General features: G+C 39.2%; 1 protein-coding gene across 1 annotated transcript in view; it reads left to right on the top strand.

Moving 5' to 3' along the window:
• LOC142656572 (dynein axonemal heavy chain 11-like) overlaps positions 1-27,180 on the top strand; it is a 271,269-nt gene that overhangs the window by 140,786 nt on the left and 103,303 nt on the right. Inside the window, exons 45-50 of the mRNA XM_075831503.1 lie at positions 1,138-1,299; positions 7,785-8,018; positions 12,865-13,011; positions 15,222-15,335; positions 15,414-15,557; positions 18,694-18,876. Coding sequence (XP_075687618.1) covers positions 1,138-1,299; positions 7,785-8,018; positions 12,865-13,011; positions 15,222-15,335; positions 15,414-15,557; positions 18,694-18,876 — 984 coding nt within the window. The remainder of the gene's footprint in view (positions 1-1,137; positions 1,300-7,784; positions 8,019-12,864; positions 13,012-15,221; positions 15,336-15,413; positions 15,558-18,693; positions 18,877-27,180) is intronic.

The raw sequence follows: 27,180 nt of genomic DNA, 5'->3' as shown, positions 1-27,180 counted from the left end.
GGCAGTCCCTGGAAGATGTCACTGAATATAGTCTTGGAGATAGGAAACATCATCATATCTCTGGGAGGGTGATCATACAGAAATGGTCCAGCCATCAGCAGACAAGCTCCCAAAGCTGCATTTGGAGGTGGTAGAGGACAAACCCTTCACATACCCTTCCCAAATAATAAAACTTACACATGCCTATTTTTTTGTTGGTCTGTGCAATATTTCACCTGCTAGAAGGCTAGAAATTCAGATTGTGCTCCAGCGCTACTCTTTTAACTGGGGACAGGAAGTTGCAACTATAGTCAGCCATTTTGAATTTATGGAGCTGAGTCTTCTGTTCTGCTGGGCATTTATCTGCAGACAAGTATATAATTTTTTGACCCCAAGGCAGATCTCTACAATAAATTGTAAATAAAACAACTGGAAATGAACTTCATTTGTGTGTTATTATGGGTCACGAGATTTGCAGTGGAGGCAATTTTAAGTTGCACAAATCTTCAACCAGTGCCAAAGTGGTTTGGGCATTTTTCCAAGCACTACGGCCCCATTTGTTCTAAGAACTGGTGGTTCCAGCTTGAAGATCTTCCCCAATGTTATATTCTGAAATGTCTACATCATATAGCCGAATATTTGTTAGCCTGCATTCACACTAGCGTTATGGAGATCCATTTTTTTGTCTGTCATTATGTACCTAAAATGGGAATAAATAATTTTGCGAATGTGCTATTCCTATTTTTAGTAAATTATAAACAGACCAAAACAAAATAGAAATTCCATTTTAATCCAAAAAATATATATCTATGTACAGTAAATATATATAAATATATACAAAAACGGCCGCTAAAAAGAAGTGCATGTCACTTCTTCAGCCGTTTTTGGAGCCGTTTTTCATAGGCTCTATAGAAAAACCGCCGCGAAAAACACTGGGAAAATCACGAGTGGCTTAAAAAACATCTGTAAAAATCTGGAGCTGTTTTCCCTTGAAAACAGCTCCGTATTTTCAAACGTTTTTGATGTTGTGTATGCACATACCATTACTCATTTATTTTGAGACTTGTATTTTCTCATTAGCTTTTCTCATAGATATATGGAACTAATATTTCTCAGTAGCTTCCTTTTGTAAAAAATTTTTGTTTTCATGTTTTCCAGGTAGTACTGTGTTTTTCGCCCGTGGGATTCACATTACGGACCAGAGCACGAAAATTTCCTGCCTTGGTGAACTGCACTGCCATAGACTGGTTCCATTCCTGGCCTCAGATTGCCTTGCAGTCTGTCAGCAGCAGCTTCATTCAGAAGTTGGATGGAATAGATGTAAGTATGTAATATTGGGGTATTTTTTGTTCTTACGACAGAACTCTTAAACGTATAAAATAATGTCAATGGTCTCTGGTAGATGCTATTACCAAGTTTACACATCAGGTGTCTGAGCTCCTCTATGAACAGAAAGGCTATTTGCTTGCCTTCAGCACATAGGATTTGTATATATATATATATATATATATATATATATATATATATATATATATATATATATACAGTACTGTGCAAAAGTTTTAGTAGGCAGTTGTGGAAAAAATGCTACAAAGTAAAAATGCTTTCAAAAATATAAGTGTTAATAGTTTTTTTTAATCAATTGACAAAATACAAAGTGAATGAACACAAGAGAAATCTAAATCAAATCAATATTTGGTGTGGCCACCCTTTGCCTTCTAAACAGCAGGACTCTGCATTATTTACTTGTGTGCTTTGGTTCATTGTCTTGTCTTGTTTCATCAACCAACGTTTCTTCAGCTTGAGGTTATGAACTGCTGCCCACACATTCTCCTGTAAAATGTTTGGATAGACCTTTGAATTTAGTGTTCCCTCAATGATACATGAAGTATATACAATATAATAGTGCAATACAACCATAAAATAGCACAACAAAATAATGATGTAATACCGGCAATAGTGCCATATAATACCATACAAAGTAGTGCCCACATAATAGTGCAAGACATAGTGCCCATAAAATCCTAAAACAATGAAATGTTTCAAATGTGTCCAAATAGCAGTGCCATATATTCCACAAATAATCAAGCCAAAGTCTCCAGATGTATATTTTACCCTTGTAAAACTGCCAGTATACCAGCCATGATGCCCATATAATAGTGACCGATACATTAGTGCCACATAACAGTATAATCCACATGAGTGCCAATGCCAGCCACTCAAGTGCCTCTATAATAGTGCCAGTCATTTCAGTTAATAGTCCCAATAAATGCCAATCAGAAACTGTAAAACTGAAACTGCTAAAAAAAACAACAACCTATTGTGTGTTCTCTAGTGGTCAGTGTGAATAGCCACATAAAAATAAAATAAAAAAATTAAACAAATATTTGTTTCTAATAAAAACCTGATATAAATAATTTGTCATTTTCTGCTCATACATTCCCATTATATTTTAAATGAGAGGTCTTTTCTTGGTTTTTACCCTCTTATTGCTATTGTCTATGAAATTAATCATCCACAATTCAGTGTATAAATAACTAGGGAATAAACAGGGTGTTTATTTTAAATGTGAACTGTTCTTGCAATTGCCCGCAGAAGAGCATCTGCTTAAATGAATACAGAATTGTCTATCTTGCTAAACGTACCAGGACTATGTTAAAAAATTTATTCAAAGTATATTTGTATTGTATTAATATTTTATCGCCTCTTTGCTATTGACTGGCACATTTAAGGATTTTTTTTTACCAATTACTTCCGAATAATGGCATCAATTATGTCCTACTCTAGGAATAACTTCTGCCGCAGCTGAATGCGTTGTTTGTGTTCCGTTCACTCAAGCTTTTATACGGTTATTTAGGAGTCAAACCTGAACAGAAGCCTCCTGGGTATTCTTTCCAAGTTGCAGGCTGCCTGGGGTTTAACATACACCATGCTGGTATAATATATACTTTTGATTCCTATTTTTTGTGAACCCCCCTACTGCAAAATATATTTACAATAATTGCAAACATTTCCTGAACATAAAGTGCACTTATTTCTTCACTGAAGTTCTTGTACTTCCTTTCGCCTGGCATAGTTTTATTGAACTTTTAAATATTTTCATTTAGAAATGTTTTGTTATGTTTGAAATATTGTATAGTGGAAACTGAATATAAGCTACAGCAAGCAGTTATGCGTGAATGTTATGATATATATGCATTGTAGGCATTTCATTGTAGTCAGAAAGATTTATCATCTATCTACTGGACTGTGACCCCCCACCGATCCCTAGAATGAAGAACCCGGTCCCCCGTTCCCTCCAGCCACATGACCGCGGTTAGGAGGAGTTCAAATGGATCAGTGCCTTATTCCTTCAGCACCATAAACTTTGAATGGAGCGACAGGGCGCATGCTCGACCACCGCTCCATTCAAAGTCCTAGCCACGGTGGTGCGGCTGCAGGGGATGGGGGTCCGCCGCTCTAGTGATCATCAGGGTTCCAGCAGTTAGACCCCCACAATTTAACATTTATCCTTTGAAAAGTTGATAAATCTTTCTGGCTGGAATAACCCTTTATGTTCAGAACTCCAGGGGGCGAAGTGGTGTCTAGGTGTTGCTGTTGTATGGACCTGAAAATGCTTTTGTATTGCAGGTGTGTGAAACCTCTGAGTTGTACACAGCCATTATAGACCTGACATAGGGACCTTTGTATGCAGGTCCTCAGAGCTGTGCAACCTATGCAGTCACACAAAGGGCATCTACTGTCGCTACTGAAGGGAGCGCCACTGGCCCCAGTGGCCTTGGTTCCTGGAACAAACACCCCCCGTCCCACACTTGGTGCCCATACCCATGGAAAGGCTGCACAGGATACAGCTACTTTACCAGTTTACTGATTTGGCAGTGTTTTTTGGGCATTGTATGATTGCATTATTTGGGCACTATGTATGACTGATTTCATAAGGATACATACAAAGGTTTATTATGGCAAACTTGTAGCATTTCTAGAAGCATTGCTCCATGAAACTGGATGAACACACAAATTTTACTCGCATTTTTGGTAGCGTTTTTCGCATCTTTTTTGCATTTTATTGTTTGGCCAAATTTTACTTTAATGTGGTTTTATCCAAAGTTACAATTTATCACCTATCCACGATCGCAGTGAGGAGGAGTTGAGTGGAGCGACGGTCAAGCATGCGCACTGCAGCTCCATTCAAAGTCTTTGGGACGGATGAAGACAACCCAGTACATTCCTCGGCTGTTTATGTTAGACCCATAAACATTGAATGGAACGGCAGGGCACATGCTCGGCCGCTGCTGCATTTAACTCCTCTTCACTGCAGTCGTCGAGTAAAGAGCAACGGTGTCTCAGCACTGTGTTCTCGTGATTAGTGTGGTCCCAGCGGTGGTTCTCTCAGTGATCAAACATTCATCACCACTCTTGTCAGTAGGTGATGTAAATTTTGGGAAAACTCCTTTAAACTCTGTTTGAGAGCGCCTACATACATCGTTTTTGTTTGTGGAGTTTTTGGGGTCAGTGGTGTTTTTTTCAAAATGCAGCATGCTCTAGGTATGGTGTTTTTTTCTTAGGACTTCAAAAACCCCAGGAAAAATGGCTGTACAAAATGCTAAAAGTTCAAATCCTTTGAAATGCTGTAAAACAAAATGCGTGTGAAGAAGAGGCCTAACTGTGTGTGTGTAGACAAATATACATTTAGACATTTTTATAACTTTCACTTATTACAATGGAGAGTTCTCATGCATCCACAGCCACCTCTCCACCAAGAGCAGCGAACAGGACCTTCTTTTCTTTAGAGAGAAGCTGATTGACATGTCACCGTGCTGCCAAATAGCAGAGGTACCATATAAAAAATATGCAAATAAAATAAGGCAGCAATAAAATAATTTAGATCGTAAGCTCTTACTTACAGGTTCCACCTCTCATTTCAGTACTACATGTTCATTTTTCAAGACGTTATTTTGTATGTTTACTGCTTCCCCCATTGTGATGTGCTGCGGTCTATGTTGGTGCTATATAATTAAAGGTTAATATATACATATATATTTACATTCTCTAAAGGTTTTATCGAGTGTTCAACTACCTGGAGCAAAATACATCACTTTTTTATTTCATACATTCCGTTTTTAATATTGGAGGAGCCAAGTTGAGCATAACCCATTAATGTCACGGTGATCAGTTACCAGTGGATATAAATAATTCATGATAAAAGGAATTAGTCTAATTAGCAGGCTGTTTGAGTCCTTTGATAAAACCTAGCTGTAATTCCGTGAAGGGCAGGAAGTGTTGTCATCATTCAGCCCTGAAAAGATTAGCATCTATTATGAATGAGGTAAGACACCCTAGTGAAGCCATGTGTGTCTCGGAGACAAACTTAATATGTTCCAGAGTGGGACACCGTTTGTCTCTCCAACAGATCATAGTTCCTACTGGGCTATTGTATGTAATAACAAGCAGAGATGGGTGTTGTAATCATTCTTTTGCTGTCCATCATTGTGACAACTGTGAAAATACATTTGCTATGCAAAGCAGGGGAGCAACCTTGAATGATTACAACCGAAGGAAGGCAACATACAAGGAATCCGTCATTCTAAACACAACTACGAAATGGCCATGCTTCATGCAGGCAAAAAAATAGTTTTTCTATTATTAGGGAGATATCGTAAATTGTAATCTGATTGATTTCTACAGGCACCTTCACTGTTTTAATTTGCACTCCTAAAAAGGTATTCCCCCTTAGACATTTATGGCATATCCAAGGGATATGCCATAAACGTCAGATAGATGCGGGTCCTAGCTCTCGGAACCAGACCTATCTCAAGGAAGGACATCTCCCAACCTCCGTCCCGTCTAGAGAGGTGGCCACTGCATCCAGCCAGAAGAAATGCATGAAGAGATGGCCGCACATGTGCAAGAACACTTGGCTGTTTCCGAAACCCCCTGGGAATCATGGGAGAGAGCCGTGCAAATGTGCGCCCACCTCTCCATTCATTCCCCACCTGGATGCAGGGGGCTGTGACCGGGGACAGGTGAACCCTGTTCTCGATTTAGATGCGGCTCGCATCTATCAAACATGAAAATGCTGTAAATGTGAGAATAGCCTTTTAATTTTCTTATGCTGGTTCGAAATTAAAGCACTGACCAGAATCCTTGCCAAATGCTACTCTCCATTTTTGGCACAAATTTTTATTAAATATTTAATTATTTTTTATTTCTTGTTGCTTATATAGCGCCAACATATTCCATAGCGATTGTCCTCAATCACATCAGTACCTATCCCCAATGGGGCTCACAATGTAATTTCCCTATCTCTAGGGTCAATTTCACAGGACGCCATTTAACCTGTAAGAATGTTTTTTGAGTGTCAGAGGAAACTTGCGCAACCACAGGGACAACATACAAACTCCATGCAGATGTTTTCCTTGCTCAGATTAAAAATTCAGGAGCCACCGTGCTGTGCATTCGTAGGAATTTCAGTAATATTAAAATAAAATGAAGGTTCCGTTTACTGACGTATCTGACACTTAGAAAATGAATGCTGGACTCTGATTGGTTGATACGTGAGGTCTAGTTTGTGTGACCTCACTAATATAGATGTCTGTTATCCAAAAAATAATGGCAAAATTCTGATTTGGTTTTTCCCAGTCATCCTGAATAATTATTTTCTGGACCACCCTAGGCTGACTAGAGTCAGTCTGTTCATTGAGGTGAGTGATCTTCATGACACATGACTTTTTCATAAAGGTTGGAAGAAGGTTTATAATGGTAGACTGCCAACTACAGTCTATTCTTGTAGATAGTCCTACAAAGACATAACTAAAACCTATAAGGACATAACTGATCACACGGTAATCTGGTTTGCACTACTAGCACTTTATCATTATACAGCTATGGTGGGATTGTACAATATAGGATCCTGGGGTGGGACTCATCGGTAATGTATGCACGATTATATATTGTTTCACTAGCAGTAGTTCTGCCACGTATGTTTCTGGACATTAATAAAATATATATTTATTGATTAAATTCCTGTGCATTCGTTCTTTTTTTTTGTTGGAGACATCTAACTAAGTAGAATGGGATCTTCTCCCTAGACCCAAGAGCAAGGGTTAGACTTTTTATGACCTCAATGTTTATTCCCTTTCTGTTACACCCATTGTATCTATGAAGGCTTTCATTCATCCAGGTCATGGTATATCTAGTAGAGATAAAGGGAATAGCCAATGACCGCTTACCTAAGGTGCTTGCTTAATTTTTCAAATGAGTGGTAAAATGTAGATATGCCTTTATGTAAAGCCCATAGGCGAAGGGGTGAAACATAACCACATACAGTTTATTTTGATTTATTACTATTAGATAGGCCACTTACGGCTAAAGCAGGACCATAGGGGGTGGTGCATGCCACCAGGATTTAAAGAATGGCAATTGGTTGAGAGATTTGCTGTGCCATGCACCGCCCCCGCAGAACCATCACTAGGAATAACAAAGTGTTTCTGTGTTCTTTTATTGATGTCTACTTGTATATGTATTTATTAGCTTTCTGATTATTTCTACCATGAGCATTTGGGAGATTATGTCCAATGGTAGATGCAAACATAATACATAATACCTATAAGCATTCAGTCTTAGGGACATTCTTCATTAGAGAATACATCCAGGTGGAAGTGTGACCAGAAGAAATTGCATAATGTTCTATTACAGCCTACTGTTAATGCCAATAATGACATGCACATGTCTATCAAGCCAGGCAGAGAATTTTTATCAGATATGAGTGGCGATTTCTTCATGTTCCACATACATTGTTATTTCAGGCTCAAGTGAAAAATTCCATCAGCCAGTTTATAACATTTGCACATACAAGTGTAAATGAAGTCAGTGTAAAATACCAGCAGAATGAAAAGCATTATAACTACACAACGCCAAAGAGTTTCCTAGAACTGATTAAACTATACTGGAATCTTCTGGGGAAAAAGAGAAATGAGCTTCTTCAGAAAATGGAAAGACTAGAAAATGGATTACAGAAGCTGCAAACAACTGCTTTTCAGGTGAGGCACAGCATGATGACTTAAAATGAATGTCCATCGTTTTACACCATATATTTTTAGGTTCAAAATTCTGTTCTGATTAATTTCTTAATATATAATTATAAGTGTTGAAGTGTTGTTTTCCTGATACAGATCTCCAAATGTTCTGCAGAGACATACAGGTACATTTGAAAATTCAGTCTGCCTGCAGCAGCCACTAGGTGGAGCGAACTATGTACAACATGGCCACTTCTATGTGATTGGAACTATTGTACCCCCCACTACCATGTGACTGATAATTGGTTAATTTATCGTAGTTCTTGTTACTATGACTACTGTGCAAATAAAAAAAAAACCTTGTAAAGCTATATTTTTATTTTATTTTGTGGGGAGGGAAACCAAACTGAATATTTGTCCCAGGGGAAAGAAAGCTTAGATTGGTCTCCAATTAAGACATGGTGATTTAAGAGGTGTTGGCTCTTTGCATGACATTGTGCCAATGTGTATGGATACATTTGATTGGATTGAAAGTCGTGAAAAGTGGCTTAAAGAGACTCTGTCACCACATTATAAGTGCCCTGTCTCCTATATAAGGAGATGGGCGCTGTAATGTAGGTGACAGTAATGCTTTTTATTTAAAAAAACGAACTTTTTTCACAACGGTAGGAGCGATTTTGGTTTATGCTAATGAGCTTTCTTAATGCCCAAGTGGGCATACTTTTACTTTCGACCAAGTGGGCGTTGTACAGAGGAGTGTATGACGCTGACCAATCGGCATCATGCACTCCTCTCCATTCATTTACACTGCACTAGCGATATAGTTATATCACTATGTGCAGCTTCATACACAAGCCCTAACATTACTACAGTGTCCTGATAATGAATACACATGACCATCCAGCCTGGACGTCATGTGTACTCAGAATCCTGACACTTCTGACTCTTTTCTGTGAGATTTACAGCAACGGATACGAAATCTCGTTTACCTCGTAATCTCGCGAGATTTCGTATCCGTTGCTGGAATCTCACAGAAAAGAGTCAGAAGTGTCAGGATTCTGAGTACACGACGTCCAGGCTGGATGGTCATGTGTATTCATTATCAGGACACTGTAGTAATATTAGGGTTTGTGTATGAGGCTGCACATAGTGATATATCTATATCGCTAGTGCAGTGTAAATGAATGGAGAGGAGTGCATGATGCTGATTGGTCAGCGTCATGCACTCCTCTGTACAACGCCCACTTGGTCGAAAGTAAAAGTACGCCCACTTGGGCATTAAGAAAGCTCATTAGCATAAACCAAAATCGCTCCTAACGTTGTGAAAATAGATCGTTTTTTTAAATAAAAAGCATTACTGTCACCTACATTACAGCGCCGATCTCCTTATGTAGGAGATAGGGCACTTATAATGTGGTGACAGAGTCTCTTTAAAATCGCCCAAACGTTGACCACAAAATTGGTCTCTAAAGTAACAAAGGAAGAGAAAAAGTTCGAACATGTCTAGCAAGATGCAGCAAATTTATCATACAGCCTGCACCACCGTGATGAATTTGGAGTTTCTTTATTATCTGCTGCCATACAGTAACCTCCATCCATATCCATCAGTGCTACCATGCATTTAAGGCAGACCTGTCAGCTCTCCTGACATCTCTGTTTTAGTAAATACTTGTATTCCCCATAAAAATGTGCCACTTACCGTGCTGAAGCACCTTTTCTTAGATACTTGCATTGTGCCGTTCCTCTATTATTCCTCCTAAAAATGTTTAACTGGTTCCCGACCGCTGGCTGTATTTTTACGGCCAGCGGTCAGGGTCCTTAAAACCCGAGCCATAGACTTTTTACGGCTCGGGTTTTAACTTGCTGCCCGCGCGATCGGGCAGCTGAATGTCGGGTCTCCGGCTGTCAGTGACTGCCGGGGACCCTGAGGAGAGGATAGAAGCAGCTTTCACTGCTTCTGTCCTCTCCGATGTCTTTTTACACAGCGCTCAATGAACGCTGTGTATAGGAATAGAGACAGCAGCAGCGGCGCTGTCTCTATTCCTCCCGGTGATCATGTGACTGGTCACTTGATCGCCGGGTGCCGTTAGTGGCAGACTGCTGCTGGGTCTTACTAGACCCAGCACAGCCCAGTTAGTGACAATCGTCCCTATGAGAGGCCTGATTTCCCCTGTAACTGGGGCTGCTGTGCAGCTCCAGTTACAGTGGAAAAACATGGTGTAAAAGAAAGAAAAAAAATATATAAAGTTCCCCAAAGGTCTTTTTTGACCTTTGAGGGACAGACCATAGTAATAAAAAAATAGTGAAGTCAAGTGCAAAAAAAAATTAAATAATAAATACACATAAAATACCCACCCCAAAAAAAACGTTCCCCCCCCCCCGCCAATCATTGTTGTAATGCTAGCGCTGACCCAATTACCCTAATATAGACATGTAATATATTAAAATTTACGGTAAACAATTACGATTACAAATAAAAGGTCTATTTTAGGGTAAAACTGTGTTATTACCCAAAAAAAAATAGCTGAAACGTAAAAAAGCTTATGTTTTTACTATTATTTTCAAACTTTATGAATAAAAATTCTAAAATAGCAAAAAAGGTGTGTATAAAAACGATATAAAAATAAACCTGCATTGTCTACGGAAAAAACGTCGCAAAAATCACGTCGTTAGCCCAACAAATAAAAAAGTTATAGCCATTTAACTAACACGTGCTAAAAAGGGCTAAACGGTGTCTGGTCCTGAAGGCGCAAAATAGCCCGGTCCTGAACTGGGTAAATAGACTGACAACTGGTTCCCATTTCCTTGACAATGCTGAGTGTCAGACTAGATAGGGACACACCTCATTGACAAGAAGAATGGTAACAGCCAGTTGTCAATTTATACATACATCTCCAAGAGGAATAACAGTGGAAAGGCACCACACAGAGATCTTGTACGTAAATAATGCTGCAAAATATTTATTTTATGGGGAATTAAAGTAATTACTATTACAGGCATGTCAGAAGAGCGGACAAGCCTTCTTTAATACCAGGTTCTTAGTGTACCCGTTTGTGTTATTTAACTGTTTTTTTATTTTTTAATTATTGTTTCTTGTTTTTTTTAGTTCTTAAGGCCTGTTTACATCAAATCACAAAAATGAGCAATATTTATTTAAAATCTCTGAAAAAAGCCAAAGGCCTCATGCACACGACTGTATCCGCAAATACGGACCGCAAATACGGTTCTGTATTGCTTTATAGTCATCAGCAAATCATGAGCAACGTACCCATTTCTGCTCAATGGTATCCGCAAATACGGTCCGTAGTGCATCCGTATTACATCGCTAAGGCCCCATGCACACGACCGTGCCCGCAATCACAGCCCGCAATTGTACAATGGTAAGGCCCCATGCACACGACAGCAAAAAACCTCCGTTTTCATTGAACACTGACACCTTTCCGTAGCACTACGGAAGGGTGTCAGTGCCGTGGAAATGTTCCGGGAATTATGGAACATGTCCGTTCTTTCGCATTTTGCGGGCCGTGCTCCCATACTTTGTATGGGAGCACGACCCGAAAATGCGGCTGACAGTCAGCGGCCGGCCGTGCCCGCAATCGCGGGCCGTGATTGCGGGCACAGTCGTGTGCATGGGGCCTCATGCTTCAGTTTCAGTTGGTTTCTGTTTGTTTCCATTCCGTAAAGTTTGTTTTTTTCACGGAAACGATAGCGTTAAAATTGCAGGAGGTACAACCCACACATTGTAAGCAATCTAGTGTTCATATCACTGGAAAAGTTGTGGCAAACCATACATTTTCTCTGCAGCGGCCGCTGTGGAGGAAATGTAGTATAACATGGTGGCACTTCAAATGAATGGCTGCCCATGTATATGGACAAATCCGTTCTGCCGGAATGGGCATAATAGGGCATATGGAAAGGTGTTGTCTTAGAGCCCATTCCCATATATCTGGCAATCAGGCGTAGTTTCCTTCCGGCGTGATACAGAAACGCTGGAGGGAAAAGGATGCTAGAACTGATCCCTTTCTTTCCTTTGAGAGCAGTTCTGTCATCAGTTAGGGCCGGTTCAAATTAGCGTTGGCTTTCCATCCAGGGGTTCCATTGCAGGTTTCACTAGCGCAGTCGACTGCGCTTTTGATTCCGTCGAAAAAACGGAAACCATTAGCAATGTTTCCGTCACCATTGATATCAATGTTGATGCAAATGGAAGCTAAGGTTTCCGTTTGACTTTCCGTTGAGGGGTTCCACGACGGAAACCTCCGACAGAACCCTGAACGGAAAGCTGATGTGAACCGGCCCTAACATTGTTTTTAATGCCGGATGTCTACCTTCTGCCGGAAAGAAAAACGTTACATCAGGCTAGGGACCGGTGCACGAATTACACAAAATGTCATCAGTTGTGTCCAGCTCAGCTGACTGCTACATGTGAACCCATCCAAAGTGAGACAATGCTTCAATTTTAATAATGCTATACATTTCTATGACCTAATTACCGATATTAAATTATATTCTTTGGCATTTCATTCACTGTACAATTTCACTTTTAGGTAGCAATTATGATTTGCATATTGATATTTTATGTTATATTTCTACTGGTAAATTAATAGATTTTTTTTTGTAAAGAACCATTATAATAAAGCGATAAACCCACGTATATGCAAATAATTAACCAACAAATTCATTTTTACTGCCTTCAAGACAATATTTTGCTAAATACAGAGACGTAATTACACAACCTCTAGAGACACAAAGTAATTATACACGATCACAGTCAAGCCCTTGGCAACATTTATTCTTTAAGCTAACTGATTTAATATAATTGAAAATATTGTCTTAAAACTTAATTAACCAGGTCTCTGTTGTATTCATTCAGGTGGAGGATTTAAAGTCTAAACTTGCCATACAAGAGGTAGAACTTCATCAGAGAAACAAGGATACAGAAGCCCTGATAGACAAAATTGGTCAACAGTCAGAAAAATTAAATCAAGAAAAAATGGTGGCAGACGATGAGGAGCGAAAGGTAAAATATAAAGAGGACTGAATTGACCTTTCTGTCATGACCGCTGTTGTCCAGAAGTGTTGGTGACGCATATCTATACACACCATCGGGTCTTTACTATTGGAATATAGCAAGTGACATATAACAATCTCCACAATGGCCTGAGGACCATTCTCAGTCCGCCCATACTACTTCCCTTAAAATGCCAGATGTGTGCTGTTTGCTTCACAATTTGCCGACCAAATTAATTACTGATCTAAATGTTTGTGTTGTGTAACTTGTTACGTGTGTGCAGCCGCCTTGATACTTGTGGTCATAGATGTGTCACTATATAAATAGGCTTTAACACAAAAGCCTTCATCTTGCATAGCAATACATTGAAATCTTGAGCTATGAAATGAGCTTGGGGCATGTTATATATTTTGATGGTTTTGTCTAACAGCTTATTCCCCTTGAGATTTGGTTTAATAGACAAGCTTAGTTATACATACTCAAAGCATCCTGTTAAATTGAAGCCCTTAGGGTCTTAGACGCAGGGTTCCCTGAAGAGCAGCCTCGTTTGTATGGTGATTTGCCATGAAATCTATCATCAGACCATTGCGTTTTCTCCACTAAATATTTGTCCTTTGGAGCTGAAGGCCACAGCTGACAACACGACTAAGTCCATTCAGTCCTCCTTAGTTTTGACAATTTACAATACAGCTCCTTATTAATAGTTATTCATTCATTGCTATGAGAAGCTTTTAGATCTATGTTGCCGGTTTTACACCCTGCGCTGTTTAAAGTCACACTTGTGTTTTTGTTTGTTTTTTAAAACAAAACTGGTAACATATGATGAAGAGATGGGAAATGCAAAGTTTTGTTTTATACTTTTTGTCTTTTTGTCATCCATTTGCTGTTTTAAACTGTGGTTTGTGTGAATGTTGTCAGTGAGTGAGGTTAGTGACAATTGTATATGCATTCTGCACCATGAACACATGTGCCCATGCACGAATCCATCCTTGGGTAAACTTAATGGAAAGCTAAAAATGGTGGTGCAAAGTGGACATATTATTGGAAACCTCCACTAACATCTGAAAAACCTAAAACTCCACGAGGCGGGCACAGGAAAGTATCAAACACCCATGGTCAGTAGGTCTCATAAGTAAGGGTGTCAATAGTGCAGAGAGGTGCTTGCATGAGGTCCCTATTCCACTCACCAACTCACACCTTCCACCACGTCTCCAAACCCCACCACTACCATCCCCTATTATCATATTCTGTCACCGCAAAAAAAGAGCCACGCTATAGTGTGGTATGTTGGTGACTATGTGAGAAAATATCAGCCAGACAGTATAAATGCAGCTGTCTTATTCTTTTTCCCTGCCAGGTAGGCTCATTTATTGGCCAACACGGCTTGCTATTTGGGGTATTATAGGCAAAAGTTTCTTCCCCAGATCTTGTCTTGACATAAGTTCCGATCTAACACTTATTAGTTGTCCCCAGAACTATAGGCCTAGTGCTGCTCCAATGATAATTTAAATCAGGGTTAGACTGGTCCAAAAGAGTACTAGTAGATCGTCCAGTGGTCCCAGCCTCTGATAAAATAAGGGATCCCCAGTACAAGAGTGGCCCTAAGACCAAGTTCACACGTAGCAGATTTGCGGTGCGGATTCTGCTTCACAAATCCACAGCAAAGTACAGTTTAATGCATGTGGTTGGGGTTTTCAAAAAGCCAGCCACATGAAGCGGAAAAAACTCACCCGAGTTTTCAAATACGCAGCATGTCAATTATGTTGGAGATTTGTTGCTGTATTTTTAAAGTGGATTTCACCCCTTCAATGTATGGAGTGAAAACTGTGGTGAAAACCACAGCGGATTTCTTCCTCTACGTCTGGACGTGCCCTAAAGGAAAAGCAGAGGACAATCCTATTTGGAGCTGACTTTGGTACCAATCTCCTGCCACTAGGGTCTATTTCTCATGAACTGATTTGCAAATAACCAGCTCGAACTTATTGATAATATATCCTGTGTATAATATGATCGCAACAAAGATAACAATGAAATTAAAAGTGGATGTTCACATCTCATGACCTAATGCAGTTAGGCAGAAGTATTGACCACTATATGTGTCTACATGTACTCCAGTTTTATATAGCGTTATATTTTCCACTCTATATTGTCCTAAACTTGTTCTTCTGTATTTCCCTCAACTTCTTTTGCTCAAATTGTTTTCCTGTATGTATTAATAGGTAGCTGCCCTCCAGACCGAGATAACAAAACAGCAGCAAGAATCTGCAGATGACTTGGCTAGGGTAGAACCGGCTCTCCAAGCAGCGAATGCCGCTCTAAACACCTTGAACAGGGTAATGACCCAAAACTCCATGTCTTTATCATAGTTTCTTTACCGCAAAACTGATTTTACTCATTATTTCAAAACTCAGTTAAATCTTACAGAACTCCGAACATTTCCTAATCCACCAGCCGCTGTAACCAACGTGGCCGCTGCCGTACTTGTCCTCTTATCAACAAATGGCAAAATACCTAGAGATAGAAGCTGGAAAGCCTCAAAAGTGGTGATGAGCAAGGTAATGATGTCTTGTCCCAAGAGGAATTAGCCGTTTATCTTATAAAATAGCTTTTATTGCTTCACCTTTTCACCTGTTTTATTTTACTTAAAATATTTTAGCGACAAGGCAGCAGCCTTCCTATGCCACAGATGGGGAAATTAAATTCTGCTCTTACAACCTGTTGAAAACTATGGACTGATGTTAATGGTGGTCTATAGTTTGCCTATGGAGGTGGGATACTAAATGTTAGGGCAGCAGGGAATTAGATTTTTGCCTTGGTTTCCTTCGCACTAGCTTCATAAAATTGTAGCAGCAGCTTGTGAAATAATACAGATTATCCAGTACCATAATATATTAGCCTCTGAAGTAGAGGTAGACTCAACCCCTTCAGCCATTTTTCGGTTTTTCATTTTTTCTTCCCTGCCTTCCAAAAGCTATAACATTTTTATTTTTTCGTGAATATAGCTGTAGGAGGGTTTGTTTTTTGCAGGACGAGTTTTTGTTTTTAATGGCTCCATTTAATGTGCCTTTTAATGTGCTGGGAAATTGAAAAAAAAATAATCGTGGAGTGGAATTTGAAAAAAAATTGATTCCTCTATTGTTTTATAGGTTTTGTTTTTACGGCTTTCACCGTGAGGTAAAAACGACAAGTTAACTTTATTCTCCGGGACAGTACAAATACGGCGATAAAAAAAATTATATTTTTCTTATGATGTATTACTTTTACAAAGCAAAAACTATTTGCTAAAAAAACAAATTGTGTCACAAAATTCTGAAAGCCATAATTTATTTATTTTTCCATCGATAGAGCGGTGTGAGGACTTTTTTTGCGGGGCAAGCTGTAGTGTTTGTTGGTACCATTTTTGGGTATAGACAAAATTTTTGATCACTTTTTATTCAATGTGTCTTAATGGGAAAGGAGCGTGGATTGGGAACGGGGTGTAGCCTCAATGCGACATATAAGGAAGTGAAAAGTGTCTAACTAGAAGCTTCAAGTTTATCATACAGCATGCATCACTTTGATACATTTGGAACATTTTCTGACTGCCTTGTCTAACTTTACACTGTCTAAAACTTATATAGTATTAGTAAATCTGACTCACTGAGTACTTAGGTTTGTTTTAAAATGTCAAAAATTCCTTAACGCTATTATGTTTTGCTCTAAATGACGGAACAGAAAAGATTTAGGGGGCTAAATTTCTAGTGTGATAACTATTTTTTTTTCCATATTTATACAATGTATATACATTTACACACATTCCCTGCCTTGGTGCGCATTCAGTTTGTGGTACCGTACCCACGCACCAGGAAATATGTTTGCAATACAAAACTGAGCAATATAGTATATACCTGTAGTAGCTCATCTTACAAAAAAACAACAACAATTAGAGGTGACCATCTTGTGATTGTTACTAAATCATCATAAATTGGGATTGAAGGGGATTTCCCACAAAGGACATTTATGACATCCACAGTATATGTCATAAATGTAAGATCGATGTGGGTCTCACCTCTGGTTACATGGTCGTGGGACCCACTTCCTGATTACATGGTCGGGAGTCACGGAAACAGCCTAACTCTCTGAGCTACGCTGTTTCTGTAACTCCCATAGTAATGAATGGCAGTTACGGGAGCAGCGTAGCATGCAAGCTACGCTGTTTCCGTAACTACCAGTCAGTTCTATGGGGCTTACGGAAACAGCGTAGCTCAGCGAGCTATGCTGTTTTCTCCTTCGAGGTCGGAAATCAGACAGAACACAAAGGCAGAATGGGGTTTAGGGACCCCATTCTAGAGATAGGTGTGGGACATAGAGGTGGGACCCGCATCTATCTGACATTTATGACCTATCCTGTGGATATGTCATAAGTATCCCTCGTGGGAAAACCCCTTTAAATACATGTACAAGCTGCTAATAAAAAAAAAATCAGCCGAACACACTTCTCGGAGCTGCAGAGCTGTTTATGATCCTTTGGAGAGAAGTCCAGTAGGACAGTAGACCATTATCTTGTACATTTCTGCAGCCTTCGGTGCTGACACTCATCACATTGTCAGCAGATAAGCAACAGATAATCAGCACAGTTTTCCCTGAAGCCATAATGGTAAAAGTATACAAGATAGAAATGCTTCTTCAACCCTCATCTAATGGCACAATTATCTCCATCCATGAGATGTGCAGTGCATTAGGTGATGAGTGCACCTGCAGTAAAGGTCAGGTCATTTCAGTTGTTATTTATCTATCATTTTTAAGGCCAATTTACTAAAACTGTTCTTGACAGTTTTCCTGCTTGCTCTACATAATATGCTGCATGTCATTAGGGGTCAGATTTACTAAAGCATGTAAATGAGTAATGAGCCAAGAAAAGTAAAAATGGACACAGAGGTCCATTTATAAACGCACATACACAAATAAAAGGACACTTTTTGAGAGTGAAGAAAATAAGATAATAATAAAATTGCCCACCCCACCCTCTGAGGTGAGACGAAATAATCCCCATGACCTCAAACTTAGACTATATCCAAATCAATGTCACACCCCAAAAATAAATTTGTAGTGCTAGAAATTAATAGTTGGTATCTCCAGAAAAGGAATCACTCAACCCCCATCCTGCTTGGTAAGGCAGTTACCGCATCCAGGCGGAGAATCAATGGAAATGTGGCCGCACCTTGACCTGTAGTAAATCACATCATCAGTCCACCCCTTCATCATGTTTGCATTACATTGTTATTAGTATGTCAGTGCATACATTTTAGACCATCACTTCTGAGGACGTGACTCTGGATGACCAGAAAAAGTCTTATAACCAAATTGTATGGTTTGAACACTACCTATTTTGTAGACAGCGCCACCGACCACTAGGTGATTGTGAAGGGTGCTGCTGCTGTTATCACCAGGGGAAGAAGTCAGCAAGTCCTCAGTCTCTGCATGGAAATGCATGGACATGCTGAGAGCGGATATTGAGAAGTCCTGCATTGATTTAGAATGCTCTAATTCGGCATATCAAAGGATTTGTCCTTATCCAGAAGGGAAACTTATTTTTTATAGTCTTGTCCCTAACATAAGATTTTTTTATTTTTTTATGATGAGCTCTCATCAAAAGTATGGACATTTTATTTTCCAAGTTCTGAGTATTAATAACATTTTGTTGTTTTACAGGTGGATGAATTTTTACAGAACATAATTAATTTTGACAAACAGCATATTCCAGATGCAGTTGTCAAGGCTATAAAAGATGACTATTTAAGAGATCCTGAGTTTAACCCAGAATTTGTGCGCACAAAATCCTCTGCAGCTGCCGGTCTATGTGCTTGGGTTATTAATATCATCAAATTTCATGAGGTATGTATTAACCTTAGGCTATAACCTACAGTGTACTGTTGTACAGAAACTTATAGTTACAATCCCCTAGAGACCTTCCTGGAGAACTGCACAGAATTATCTTTTTAGCTGCATTTTGTATTATGCTTGCACTGAATACGATTGATAAAAGGGCTTTAGAACAACATGGCACATACAGGTTCGGACAGGTAATCGTATGGTAATCGCATGATGCTCCTGTCTACTCAGTGACCTTCATCAGCAATTGACTAACCCATCAATCAAACATAGTGAAGTTGTGGTTATTTTTGCTTTCATAGGAAACCTTATTAATTGGGCCCACTCAACAACTTTATGAAGTTCTCAGGGGGCTAGGGAATATATTTATATAAACATATACTAGTCCTACTCAATGAATTAGAATATCATCAAAAAGTGAATTTATTTCAGCAATTTAATTCAAAAAGTGAAACTCATATATTCTATAGATTCATTACACACAGAGTGATCTATTTCCAGCATTTTTTTCTTTTAATGTTGATGATTATGGTAACAGTTAATGAAAACCCCAAATTTAGTCTCCCTGAAAATTTGAATATTGGGTAAAAGTTCAAAATTGTAGACTCATGGTATCACACTCTAATCAGCTAATCAACACAAAACACCTGCATATGTTTCCTAAGCATTTAAAGGGACTGGTCTGTTGCTCAGTGTCCAAAGTCCTGTTTTCAGATGAAAGTAAATTTTGCATTTCATTTGGAAATCAAGGTCCCAGAGTCTGGAGGAAGAGTGGAGAGGCATCAATCCAAGTTGCTTGCGGTCCAGTGTGAAGTTTCCACAGTCAGTGATGGTTTGGGGGCCATGTCATCGGCTGGTGTTTGTCCACTGTGTTATATCAAGTCCAGAGTCAACTCAGCGTCTACCAGGGTATTTTAGAGCACTTCATGCTTCCCTCTGATGACAAGCTTTATGGAGATGCTGATTTCATTTTCCAGCAGGACTTGGCACCTGTCCACACTGCCAAAAGTACCAATACCTGGTTTAATAACCACAGTATCACTGCGCTTGATTGGCCGGCAAACTCGCCTGACCTAAACCCTATAGAGAATCTACCGGTATTGTCAAGAGGAAGATGAGACACCAGACCCAACAATGCAGACGAGCTGAAGGCCGCTATCAAAGCAACCTGGGCTTCCATAACTCCTCAGCAGTGCCACAGGCTGATCACCTCCATGCCATGCCACATTGATGCAGTAATTCATGCAAAAGGAGCCCCGACCAAGTATTGAGGGCATATACTGTGTACATACTTTTCAGTAGGCCAACATTTCGGTATTAAAAATAATTTTTGAAATTTGGCTTATTTAATATTCTAATGTTCTGAGATACTACATTTTGGGTTTTCATTTACTGCATGTGTTTTGAGTTGATTAGCTGATTAGAGTGTGACACCATGAGTCTACAATCTTGAACTTTTACACAATATTCAAATTTTCAGAGAGACTAAATTTTGGGTTTTCATTAACTGATAGCCGTAATCATCAACATTAAAAGAAAAAAATGCTGGAAATAGATCACTCTGTGTGTAAGGAATCTATATAATGTATGAGTTTCACTTTTTTAATTGAATTACTGAAATAAATTCACTTTTTTATGATATTCTAATTCATTGAGAAGGACTAGTATACCCCTGCCCTCTTGAATCCTCCATGCCATTCAGCAGAGACAAGAGTGGTCAAATACCACCTGCAGCTCTAAGTCAAGTTTTCTTTCCAAGGTATAACGCTCACTTTTTCTAGCCCACTAATTGGCATTTCAGGGCACTTTAGTAAGCAAAGTTGTGCCAACTAATCCAGTTTTTGTAATCCAGATGCCCCATGCTAAACTATGCAGTGACAGTCTTTCTTTTTTAAAGTATTGTTAATAATAAGTAATCACAATTATATATTTTTTAAAATGATATAAATAAATATATAAATGAAAGCCATACACAAGCATCTATTAGTTGGAATACACTTTCCTGCTATTGTACAACGCCACCTGTGAACTGGGAAGATTTGAACAAACATTGTCCACCTGTTGTCAATCACACGAAGGACCCGCTGCCACTGAATCCGTCAGTTCCGCTGACCTGATATATTCTGATTTAGGCGCAAGATGCATCTTCTATGTATCCAGAATACAAAGAAGCTGTATCTGAAAGAGTAGAAAGTTTTTTTAACTAAAAAAACAATTCCAAAGTTGCACTAAACGCCATAATACATTGTTTCAATGGCAAACAAAAAGTCTTCAAGGGTTTACAAAGCCTTTAAAGAGAAACGACACTTTTATCAAACTTATGATATGTCATAGAGACATATCAAAAGTTTGGATCTGTGAGGGTCCGACTGCTGAGACCCCATTGCTGAAATTAAGTTTGCAGAAGCACTAAGCTGAGCGCCCTGCACCTTCGGCTGTGATCGGAGCTCCCTGTCAAGCTAAAGACGGATCACATAGATGTGGGCCTGTTTCAGCCTGACGGTGAGCGCTGATCACAGACAAAGGAGCAAAGCACTCAGCAACAGTGGGGGTCTCAGCAGATGGACCCCCACCAATCCAAACTTTTGATATGTCTGTATCGAATATAAAAAGTTTGACGAAAGTGTAGTTCCTATTTAAGTAAGTTTCAAATGCAATAGCTTTACTTATCTTGTACTGATCTATAATTATAGTTTGTATTCTAGTCCAAAGCTGCCTTTACAATTTCAAAGGCTTCAGAGCTGACATCTCCAAGCATTCCTTCCTGGCTAAATGTCTTGTCCTTTTGGTGTTGTCTTTAACACTGGACCCTTTACAGTAATGAAGGAAACTGTAACTTTCCCTTTGCATTAAAGTAACAAATAACAGAATTGTGAATGCAGCTCTGGACTATAATACAGACTGTAACATCGGATCGGTATATAATAAGTACAGCCATATATTTATACATTTACCCAACTTGTTCTGTTGATTATACAGTATCTACATATAAACAGTCAAGCTAATATTTTTTATTATATCCCACTGATGACTCTAATTTAACCTTCATTCCCACTTACATCTACTAGTCACCTACATGACTTACATGTCCTTTTGTCTGCCTACTGCTGTCCTACTGCCAGGGTTATAAATTCAAGGCTATGACCAAATTTTTAATCACTGTGAGACAGAAATCTTCCAGACAAAAGTCTGCAAGATCAAGGATGATGAAGAGGCTGCACAGAACCAGTGGACAATGTGGAACAAAATAAGGCGTGTGTGCGCGTGCGCGTGCACGCGCGCGTGTGTGTGTGTGTGTGTGTGTGTGTGTGTGTGTGTGCGTGCGTGCGTGTGTGTGTGTGTGTGTGTGTGTGTGTGTGTGTGTGTAAAATGATAGACCTCACATATGACATATTCATGAAAATATCAAAAGCTTTGGAAGTTTGTTTTTATAAATTAAAATGGCATAGCTGCTGTACCAGTCGGCAGTTAATGTAGGGCAACATCATGTATCAATTCATTACTCCTGTTATTTGCACCAAACAATGATAATCATGTTTTATAGTCAGGACGTTTCTTTTTTTTTTGTCAATTCTTTATTTAACCATTACACAAATTCAAAAGCATAACAAATTGGGGGTACAAAAAAGAAAAAAAGGTATCACAGGAAATTTCACTGAAGGGGGAGGGGACAAAAATAAAAAGCAAAAAAAAACATATGCCGGGTAAAGGGCACGCAGGCGCAATATAGTGCATCAGAAAACAAATATAATTCGGCAAATCAACATTAGAAGAGAGAGAGGGAATGAAGAGAGGAAGAAAGGAGAAAGAGAGAGAAAGAAAGGGTGGAGGAGAAGAAAAAAAAAAGGGGGAGAAGGACCCATCATTGTAGACACATGGAACCACATCACATCTCTGGATGTTGCAAATCTCTACCTCAGGTGGCCAGGATGGACTTATATTTCGGGGCGTCTTGATAGACAATCCAGTGGTGACAGTCAAGACATTTCTTTCTGACTTCCCTCTGAGTTTTACTTGCTAAAACTTAATGAAGAGATTTTACAAGTGTACAAATCTAAATATGTCATACAAATGTCACTATTGATACACTATCCTCATAATGCTATGTCTGAAGGCTACATGTCTCTATGCAGCAGCCTTTAAATAGTGATATTATTACCCATAGGAATGAATAATGTTGCAAAATTAAAGGAGAACTCCAATAAAACAATCAATACAGCATTATATATGGTTTGTCAGAGGCGTAACTTGAAGTTCTTAGGCCCCAATGCAAATTCTGTAACATGGCCCCCAACTTTAAATGTAATTTATAGTTCTGGTATCCTCTTGTGTGTCAGAGAAAGCATTGGGTCACCTTAGCCGCCAGTTCACAGGTGCAACTTCTACCTCTGCACCTCATATATTTACACCGCTGAAAATGCACACAGTGATGTCACCGCACAGGAATAATAATTACAATCACATAATAATATCCCTATCACAGGGATAATAAACACAGCTATGTCAGTCTAGGGATAATAAACCTAGTGAAGTCACAATGCAAAGACATACTAATAGCAATACAGAAATATTATACCGTGAATTCTCTGCCCAGGGCTTGGAAAGATAGTGATGTCACAGCACATGGGTAATGGCCAAAATTAAGTAACTGCACAGGAATATTAGTCACAGTTATGTCACAGAGCAAGTAGGATGTACATAGTGATTATGGTCACATTGTATCACTATATATGCACAACTTGATGTCACAAAACAAAAATAACAAACAATGATGTCACAGTGCATGAATAATAAACAATGTAAAGCCATTTCTGCACATAGTGATGTCACAGCACAAGGATAATAATATAGTGATACCACAGCTAATGACTAAGGACCACAGTAATGGCACAGCAAAGGATAATAGACACCATCATAAAACTAAATGATAATGCACACAGTAATGCCATAATACAGGAATGTCACTGTACAGAGTAAACACTGATATTCCCTTATGTGGCAGGGTTGCTTTTCGTCCCCCACAGAACCTAGGGCAATTGCAACCTCTGCACCCCTTATAGTTACACCCCTGGTGTTTGTAAATGTTTTCTAACTGTACATTTTAAAAGCTTGCCGATTCCAATATTCATTGCTACAATATGGTGTCTACATTTCTACAGCGTAGCAGCTAGTGGCTGTCATATCCATGACTTAGATACACAGGTGCCAGTGGCTGCACACAGTCATACTGTGCAAAGTTTTACTATTTGCAGCTGGAAATTATGCATCGTGGAATTTTAACCATAATTCCAGAAAATAATATATTTATAACTTTTTATTCTAAAATTCTCAAGCCCATTCACAACTGAAATTCTATAGGTGTTTCACGAATGTAAAATTATGTAATGACTACATTTTTTCTTTGATGCAATATCAAGTGGCCTCAATCTGCCTGTAGTAACAAGTTACACCTTACTGTCATTTGGTTGTGATGTCACACTCATTTGATGATGTAACACTTCAGCTTCCATGACACATTTTCTGCTTACTGGCAGCTAAAGTAATTGTCTAGTCTTAACCTAGCACTGTGCACATGGCTTTTCATATGAAGAATCGGTGCACTTACTAAATGTCCGAGAATAATTAGTCATCCTTATGGTGAATCGTGACATCTGGCAGAAGACCAGTAATACTGACCCCTACATCACTGGTCCTAGGCAGAATTGGGACATTTCTATTCGTTTCATGTTACGAACCATTCCTATAAACTACGCTTTATACTGATTGTGTTGTTTTCCTTTGACTTTCTCTTTTTTTGTTTGATGTATGTGGGAAAGCAAAATAGGGAGTATTACTGTGTGAATGATTAAAGGCTTTCCTCCATTCTCATATGTCAATCTATTATTGTACTGTTGGTTCAAATGTTAGTATGATGCATTTTGTCAGAGCTCGGGCATTCATCACAGGTAGATGTAAAACTTAGACAAAAGTGTATGTTCCTGTTAATTGTGAGAGGCCCAATTCATCTTCTGAAGCGTAATTAATGCTGCTTGGAATCTTTAATTTTTCACTATTTGTCATGATGAATATTTCGTTTTGCCTGTGTTATTTATCAACCTGCTCTCATATCTCCTGGATGCTTCAAAAAGATGTATGTAAGTACCGGATTTTGTGCTGGAAATAATTGCATGGAGTGTGAGATATTATTTGTCTATGATATATATTTCTATACTGTATTATTAGTTGTTTTCTTCCTATTCACACATTGATGTGTAATGTGATGGATGTTGCTTTTTGTACCAGAAGCTGATGACTGGTGTGGCTGGTGGAGCAATGTATTCAGTTACTTGCTTTCATTCAAGTTCAGTTATGTCATGTTGATGGCTCATATACTTATTATCCTGAATTGTTGTTATTTAATATGACATTTTATAGGCCTATGGGAATATGTGGTATGTAAATGCATGCTGTGCGCCCTCTTCTTTAGTGTTGTGTTATTTAAGAAGACCTGCCACTTGGATTATTCAAAAACATGTTTAGGATCAATGGCCAGAGTGAAATATACAATAGTATGTTATAGCAGGGGAGGGACAAGCCCTCTTGTTGCCCAAGGCAGGGTTTTCAAAATGATATTTGTCGGACAGACAATAATTTATTAAGTTACCCCCCCAGCACACTAAAGAGACGCGTTCATTGGACCTGTGTTTCTACAGCGTTATCAGCAATTTGGCCACAGTGTCCAGTTGGTTGTACAACGATATTTCATGAACTCACATGTTGCAACGGTGGCGTCCTATTACAGGACCATGCTCAAATTCAATGAGCTCTTTAGAACGACCTGTTCTTTCGCAAATGTTTGTAAAGCCAGACTGCATGGCTACGTGCTGGATTTTATGCACCTGTGGCAATGGGACTGAATGAAACACCTGAATTTAATGATTAAGAGGTGTGTCCTAATACTTTTGTCCATATAGTGTTTACATTTTTATATATATATATATATATATTGTGCCTTTTACTGGTGGTTATAAAAATTTTATTTTTTTCCCCATTTTAAGATGGTGGGTAGTACTTATCACCCCTATTGACCAACTGCGCATCTAGGACTGCTGGATGCAGAGATACACACATAATTCTGTTTCAACCTTGTTAACCCTCATGAGTTTAAGACAGAGATTCCCAAATTTATTACCTTGGGGGAACTCCTGAAAACAGTTCCACTCACAGGAAACCCTGTATAACATTCCTACCTCAAATCATCTTGGTGTAGCAGCAGGATTTATTTTTTTATAATTTTATATTCTGGCTCAAATTTGTTACCTGCCTGGCCCCTGGCAAAGCCGTCAAGCTGAAATCAGTTTGCCACCCCTACTGTAAAAGTGACCGGCCTTGCTACTGCTTTTTTGGGAACCCATGACCAGGTTCCAGATACCTTAAAGTGGCAGGGAACGTACCAAGCATTAAAGGGTAACTGAACCATTAAAAAAACTACTGACATGTCCCAGTGACATGTCAGAAGTTTTTAATCGGTGGGAGTCCAAGCACTAAGAACCCCACTGTTCACTTAAAGAGGCTCTGTCACCAGATTTTGCAACCCCTCTCTGCTATTGCAGCAGATCGGCGCTGCAATGTAGATTACAGTAACGTTTTTATTTTTAAAAAACGAGCATTTTTGGCCAAGTTATGACCATTTTCGTATTTATGCAAATGAGGCTTGCAAAAGTACAACTGGGCGTGTTGAAAAGTAAAAGTACAACTGGGCGTGTATTATGTGCGTACATCGGGGCGTGTTTACTACTTTTACTAGCTGGGCGTTGTGTATAGAAGTGTCATCCACTTCTCTTCACAACGCCCAGCTTCTGGCAGTGCAGCACTGTGACGTCACTCACAGGTCCTGCATCGTGTCGGCACCAGAGGCTACAGTTGATTCTGCAGCAGCATCGGCGTTTGCAGGTAAGTCGATGTAGCTACTTACCTGCAAATGCTGATGCTGCTGCAGAATCAAGTGTAGCCTCTGGTGCCGACACGATGCAGGACCTGTGAGTGACGTCACAGTGCTGCACTGCCAGAAGCTGGGCGTTGTGAAGAGAAGTGGATGATACTTCTATACACAACGCCCAGCTAGTAATAGTAGTAAACACGCCCCGATGTACGCACATAATACACGCCCAGTTGTACTTTTACTTTTCAACACGCCCAGTTGTACTTTTGCAAGCCTCATTTGCATAAATACGAAAATGGTCATAACTTGGCCAAAAATGCTCGTTTTTTAAAAATAAAAACGTTACTGTAATCTACATTGCAGCGCCTATCTGCTGCAATAGCAGA

Source organism: Rhinoderma darwinii, chromosome 6 (genome assembly GCF_050947455.1).
Source record: "Rhinoderma darwinii isolate aRhiDar2 chromosome 6, aRhiDar2.hap1, whole genome shotgun sequence".
NCBI classification, from domain to species: Eukaryota; Metazoa; Chordata; class Amphibia; order Anura; family Rhinodermatidae; genus Rhinoderma; species Rhinoderma darwinii.
The sequence above is the reverse complement of the archived record's forward strand: the minus strand, read 5'-3'. Positions and strand labels throughout refer to the sequence as shown.